This window comes from Solea solea, chromosome 16, assembly GCF_958295425.1.
Source record: "Solea solea chromosome 16, fSolSol10.1, whole genome shotgun sequence".
Taxonomy (NCBI): Eukaryota; Metazoa; Chordata; class Actinopteri; order Pleuronectiformes; family Soleidae; genus Solea; species Solea solea.
Genome location: NC_081149.1, coordinates 17,774,582 through 17,781,800, shown reverse-complemented (window position 1 = coordinate 17,781,800; position 7,219 = coordinate 17,774,582). Strand labels below are relative to the sequence as shown.

The 7,219-nt window shown below is 41.8% G+C and overlaps 1 protein-coding gene and 1 gene segment (V, D, J or C); one reads left to right on the top strand and one right to left on the bottom strand.

Annotated features, from left to right (window-relative positions):
* Positions 1-1,463, bottom strand: part of LOC131475264 (immunoglobulin heavy constant mu-like) — a 4,488-nt gene extending 3,025 nt beyond the window's left edge. The window contains 1 exon segment of the C gene segment in view: positions 1,394-1,463. Within this exon segment, the coding sequence occupies positions 1,394-1,463 (70 nt within the window).
* A 2,571-nt stretch (positions 1,464-4,034) lies between these two features.
* ier2a (immediate early response 2a) lies at positions 4,035-5,124 on the top strand. The gene has a single exon (XM_058652593.1). The coding sequence runs from the start codon at positions 4,167-4,169 to the stop codon at positions 4,710-4,712; it is 546 nt and encodes a 181-aa protein (XP_058508576.1). The 5' UTR covers positions 4,035-4,166; the 3' UTR covers positions 4,713-5,124.
* The last annotated feature ends 2,095 nt before the right edge of the window (positions 5,125-7,219 follow it).

Genomic DNA, 7,219 nt, shown 5'->3' with positions numbered 1-7,219 from the left:
TGAATCAGGGACAATGCACATTTGTGAACATTTCTGTAAAAGTGCCAGTTTTAGCTGCAAAGCTAGTTTTTAACTGTAGTCCCTGGGCAAAGGTGTGGAGATGCCAATAAAAGACATATACAATAGTAAATAAAAAAGTAAAAGTTAGTACATTTCATAAATATCAACAGCACAAAGTGACAAATTACATTCAACAAGTGTGACATACAGAGACATTAAAAAAAAATCTTTATCATTATCTTCTAATGAGTGCAATGTTGGTTAGATTTAAGCCAGATTTTCAGTTGATTTTTTAGAAAGTGTTATATGTAGGGAGTTCCCGTATCGTGTTGGGGATACTGTTCCAAGTGTGACCGCCTCTAACAGAGAGAACAGATTGTCCAAACACAGTCCTTCTATAGGGCACCTCACAGTCACCTCTGGACACTGCGCCAACTGCAGACTTCAACTTTATATTTTCACTTAGTGGTGGAGGTGCGAGTCCATGAAGTCTTTTATATGAAATGAGGCATTAGGATTGAGCCATGGTGAGTTGTCTTTCAACTGGAGGGTTGTGGGTTCAATTTCTGGATGTTGTGTAAAGCAGCTCATCAAGACTAGAAAAGCTCTATATAAATACAGACCATTACCAACTCCTCTTCTGATTTGATTTGGTAGTAAGTAACAAAGATAGTTAGAGGAAATGTAGTGGAGTAAAGATAAATACATATATATATAAATATATACATACATACATACAGTGGGACATCATAGGTACACTTCAACTGTGAGAGACAGGATGTGAAAAAAAAATCCTGGAAATCACATTGTAGGATTTTTAAAGAATTGATTTGTAAATGATGGTGGACAATAAGTATTTGGTCACCTACAAACAAGCAAGATCTCTGGCTCTCACAGACCTGTAACTTATTCATTAAGAAGCTCTTCTGTCCTCCACTCTTTACCTGTATTAATGGCACCTATTTGAACTTGTTATCTGTATAAAAGACACCTGTCCACAGCCTCAAACAGTCAGACTCCAAACGCCACCATGGCCAAGACCAAAGAGCTGTCGAAGGACACCAGGAACAAAATTGTACACCTGCACCAGGCTGGGAAGAGTGAATCTACAATAGGCAAGCAGCTTGGTGTGAATAAATCAACTGTGGGAGCAATTATTAGAAAATGGAAAAAGTACCATTGATAATCTCCCTCGTTCTGGGGCTCCACGCAAGATCTCATCCCGTAGGGTTAAAATGATCATGCAAAAATCCCAGAACTACACGGGGGGACCTGGTGAATGACCTGCAGAGAGCTGGGACCAAAGTAACAAAGGTGACCATCAGTAACACACTACACCAACAGGGAATCAAATCCTGCAGTGCCAGACGTGTCCCCCTGCTTAAGCCAGTACGTGTCCAGGCCCGTCTGAAGTTTGCCAGAGACTGTATGGATGATCCAGAAGAGGATTGGGAGAATGTCATGTGGTCAGATGAAACCAAAATAGAAATATTTGGTACAAACTCAAGTTGCATCCCAAGAACACCATACCTACTGTGAAGCATGGGGGTGAAAACATCATGCTTTGGGGCTGTTTCTCTGCAAAGGGGACAGGACGACTGATCCGTGTTAAGGAAAGAATGAATGGGGACATGTATCGTGAGATTTTGAGCCAAAACCTCCTTCCATCAGTAAGAGCATTGTACTGAGACCAAATACTTATTTCCCACCATAATTTACAAATAAATTCTTTAAAAATCCTACAAAGTGATTTCCATTGCATTCTGTCTCTCACAGTTGAAGTGTACCTATGATGAAAATTACAGACCTCTGTCATCATTTTAAGTGGGAGAACTTGCACAATTGGTGGCTGACTAAATACTTTTTTGCCCCACTGTGTATATATATATATATATATATATATATATATATATATATATATATATATACATATATACTTAAACACTATATAAGTGTATAGGTATATAAGTAAATAACAAAGTAACTACAGATACGTGAATTTAAGTACAGTCACAAAGTGCTTGTACTTTGTTACATTCCAACACTGTTTTGTAGCTCATGCCACTGCAGCGGCTCCACGTCTGCTTTAGTGCCGTTAAAGAACCACAGGGGGGCGCTGCATCACAGAGATGAAATAATGATGGAGTGAGCAACCCCGGTTGTGCTCACTGCAACGAGGGAACGTGTCTGTGGCTTTCCTGTTGATTTCGATGATTTCGATGCAACTCGTTTTTAGAGTTGAAGCCCATTGAAAATGCTACTGTCCTGTGTAGCACTCACGTTTTGATAAAAAACAGCCAAACTAGAAACAATAATGTGGACCTAGACTCACCATGGCAGGAAAAACTCTAGAATATGTAGAGGCAATGCACCTTTATAGTGTAGAGTGGACGGAGCACACAATTGTGTGTTGTCATATTCAAAACGCTTCTACTGAAAATCCAGTGCTGTCTAATCACAATACAGCCTGGAGTGATGATATGTATTGCCCATATTTGGTCTCAGGGAAGTGGCACGCCCTGACGCAATCCTCCCTGCTGTGACTTTAAATCGCTGCAGGAAACAAGGGCTCCCACTCACGTCATGGGTTTTCCTCTGACTGTACCTCAGCAACCGGATGTGCTGAATATGGGCATCTGTCTTCAACCTCCACCCCTCTTTTCTTTTTTTTTTCTCCCGCAAAAGGAAGTAAGACAGTGGGGGATGGGTGAGACTGGAAGAGAGGCTGCTTCACATAGCTGGGGACTGAGGTTCTTCATTCCTGGTGGAGGAAACTGGACATAAATATCTGTCCCTGGACACATTGTTGCTGCTTCAGTTGTCTTTTATCAAACAAGCTCTTTGCAGTTAATTTGTATTTTTAATACAAATCAGAATCACATTTTAAAAATTAGCCATTTATTTACTTGGTTTAAGTGAAACTCACAGTTTGTTTGTTTTTTAACATCAAAACTGATTACAACGGACATGCTATGATGCTGTATGAAACGTTTCACCAATTGACCTTTGTGTGTCTGGTTTATCAATAACGACACACCGATCGTCTACACTAGACGCAATGCAATAGACTTAACAGCTAAATTTACCTTCAACAGTTGCAAAATGGGTGCTTTATTAAAATGGATATGTATCACAGGAATTTTGTAAAATCAAATTAGTTGGATTTTTCAGTTAATTTGGGGTAAAAGCTTACAAATACATTATCAATGAGGTCACATTGATATTTGTAATTATATTGCATTACTGCATGCAACTGCCGTGATTTCGTTTTATACGTGACACACACAAAGTAGTGACTTGTAAAGCAGTTGTTTTCTGTGTTTTCTGTTTACTGAATCAATAGAATCACTTCATTTAAAAGATTAGTTCCGTACTTCCGGTACGACAGTCACCAAACTGAAATACAGCAGCAGGGGTTGTGATGTGGCTCGCCGCCTTTCAGCAGTGCTGACACTAAATACACCCGACTCCCCAGTTAAATATTGAGATTTTAGACATTTCCGTGCTAAATGTTGGAGATTAACGCGAGTTTGGCATTGTTCAGTTTGATTCTTGTGTCAGGCAGTGTCGGCTCGCTAGGAACCTCGCCACTGGTACTAAAAAAGTACCAGATAATGGAAAAGCGAGTCGAGTAGTAGTGGAATCGCAGCTTATGTGTGTTAACATAAATGTATGGTATGTACTGTAGGTCACAACATACAATCCACAAAACCGCTATTGTAATTGCTAATGCCTCAAATGTGTGAACAGTTTGTCTTCTTTCGTTTGCTCTGTCCAAAGAAAAGTTAAAAGCCACAATTAACTGTCAACGCAGACTGCAAAACATTTCATCGTGACAATTTTTAAATATTTGGCCATTTGGGTCCAGCCCCAAAAGTTATGCACTTCAGTTTTAATGTAATGGCTCCGGAAGATAAACAGCCACAGTTGTTTGACCAGTTGTTACATAAAACAGCGGGTGCAAGGCCAGTGGGCGGGGCTATGGTATGACGCAAGATGAATGACGTCAGCGAAGTGATAAGTACGTGTCGCGGGCCACACGGTTCGTATTGTGTCTGCGTGTGAGGTGAAGGTACGTCCCTGAGGAGAGAACCGCCGAACTAACAAATACTCCAACCTCCAATTGAGTGACTGTTTACCCGCGGACTCTGAAAACAAGCAGGAACATGGAGGTCAGCGCCGAGGCCAAGAGGATCATGGTGGTGGCTCTGGGGAAACTGTACAGCTCCCGGAGTCAGCGAGGAGGTCTGCGCCTGCACCACAGTCTACTGCTCACTCTAGTGATGAAATCCGCCCGGGATATTTACCACGAGGCCCAGACGACGACAAGAGAAACTGTGGCACCAGAGTGTGAACAACAACAACAACAACAGATTGAGTTGACCACAGAGACCAGTCAAATGGAGCCCCAGGGTCACGGAAAGCCTCATACTGTACCACGGGAGGACGAGGTGGTCGTGGGTCTATCCACAAAGAGAAACAAGGAGAACCAGTGTCCCAATCGCCAGTCTCCACAGTCCAGGAAAAGACGAGGCAAAGCGGCCGCTGAACCGGATTTCTTGCCCTGTAAGAAAGCTAAACTGGAGCAGGGAAACTGCCACCAGCAGCTGAGCGTCACTCCAGTCTTGGTGGACTACGTGAACTGCGGCGGCGGAATGGGAGCACGTCCTTCCCCCATGTCTCTACACAGAGCCGTAGCAGCGTGTTGTTGAGACTCAAAACACTTGCGTAGCAACAAAACTACGGGGCAATAAACTTTCTGACACGGCCAGTAGAGCCTGACCTTGAGGCAACTGGAGGAACCAACCGCCCGGGGACACGGGGTCCTGAAGAGTCCCAGAGGACGGAATCACGGAAGTGGACGGGAGGACGCGCCGGTGACTTTAGGCCGGGAAAAGAGGTGCTGCAGCGGTGAACGAGGACTGAGCTGAGCCGGACCGTGCTGAACGACAATAGTAGTCGATTCACTCGAACCAGACTTTAATGAACATTAGTTCTAAAACTGTGAATGTTTCTTTGTGCGAGTGTGTAAATGCTGACTGAAGATGTGCTCGTGCATTCAAGTGTAACGCACCAAGACCATAACTACCTCAGTATTTATTAAACCTTTTGTACTTCAGTAAATATTCTGAGTCTGAGTTGTTTTTAAAATACATGTCACTTTATTTATCAGCTCTTCTATTAGCTTCTCCCTTTAGGAGTTGTAGTTATCTCTTTGGACATGGATTGTCGATATCTTCAAGTGAATTAAAACACACCAGTGATGTCAAACACTTCACATATAAATAAATAAAAGAAAATGTGACACTATTGTACCAATAAGAATGGAAAGATAATCTGAAAAGACACTTGTGGGTGGGAAGATATGAGTGGGTAACTGAAGTGTTAGTTTTGACTAGAAATATTTGAAGTATGGATATCGGCCATACATGTCAGGATAGCTATTAAATGTTAAAACAGCTTGATGTGTGAGCTGTCACTTACAGAAAAAAACATGATATGATTGTGTGGAATTGGTGGGAGATAAATCACAGGGACAGTGGGATGTGGGGGGGGGTAGGAGTGTGACTGAAAGTGCTAGTCTGGGTGTGAAGAAGTGCTTCCTTCCCCCACTGATTTGCACAACAAAAGCAGGGACACTTCAGTTTATACTCCCAGGACAATTGAGATCTGGCTTTTCTCACGATGTGGTCTGAATTGTTTGGTGGCAGCAGGCCGTGTGGGTCAGACCTGCAGCTGTGGTGCAGGAGTTGTAAGGAAATAATTGACTTCTGCAGGGGAGTAAACATATACATTTAATTGATACTAAACCACTTTTTTAAGTTTTAAACACCTGTAATATCATTTTTCAGCTATTCTGCACTGCACGACCACTTATTATAAAGGTTTATTTTCTAAAACTCTCAATATAAAAATTTATTTATTCCTTATAAATCCTAATTATTCCTAAATTCACTTGAAAAATTCATTTGTATTTTGATTTTAATTATTTTTCCCCCTCCTGTGTAGCCCAGAAAAGATATAGCAATACAGTCAAGTGTGACAGTCTCTGTGTGTTTGTGTTGGGGGAAGGGGGCTGACCTAGGAAACAAGAGCAAGGAATGTTGGGGGAGGAAGTGCCCATGTGAGGCCCTCCGGCTGAAACCAGATTACCCTAGTCTGCGTACACAGAACTGAGAGGAGTGCCTGGAACTGTCTGGACATGCCTGTGAAAATACACACATCATACACTTGCAATATGCTGACACGCGCATGTCCTCTGCAGAAAAGCCACTATTTAAAGACAACTGCGGCCCAGTTCACGGTGTACTGCATATCAGGAAAGCGCAAATTGGAGCACAACATTCCTGGCTATTTTTACTGCCATCTGCAACACCAAGTGTTATTTAGAATAGGAAAACTCTTCAAAACAGATCTCGGTCTGATAAATGAATCACAACTTCAGGTATGTTATTTCACAACTCTTAAGTTTTTACCCGTGGGTCCAAACTCTGTCTTTGGGAATGACTGCTACAACTAATGGATCAGAAATGGGGAAAAAGTTATTGTGATACATATGAGATCAGTTCATGCAACTTGGCTAGTATATGTTTTACTTAAAGATATACCAAGAAATGTTTTAATACTATCAAATAGATTACAATTACCAGACAGGTGGCAAATGGACTGGACAATCTTACTAAACATTGTTTTGGTATTACAGGGCCTGAAAGACAAAGCTGTAACCTACAAAGTGCACTTGCTACATCCTCACTATATGTCATTACGTTAACACTCATACTGAGCGAAAAACCCTTGTCTGAAGCGGGATTTATTTATTCATATATTTTACAACTATAACAAGTATGGAAAGGAAATATCATCTTTATTGTCATTATACAATCAAAATTGCGCAACAAAATTTCTAGGTCAGATGGAGGATTGGAGCCGCTGTGACTGAGCGCGACGCCAACCTGAGAGCCCGGAGGAAACTGGCACCTTCTTGGTAAGAGGAACCACTACCCACTGTGCCACCACGCCGTAGCCCTCACAGGGCCACACACCCACAGCACAAGTTCCTGCACTTAAAAAAACACTGGCTCAATATTGTAGATAAGAAATGAGGCAAAGCAGTGTGCATTCTCTCTGGATTTTATTCTTTAGGAAGAGTTCTGTTTGGAATTACAAAATGCACTGGTAGAAATAGCAGTGAAACAGGTTCAGAGTGTGACAGAAAAGA

Excerpts from the sequence above, each read along its gene's own strand:
- ier2a (XM_058652593.1), top strand. The coding sequence starts at position 4,167 with ATGGAGGTCAGCGCCGAGGCCAAGAGGATCATGGTGGTGGCTCTGGGG.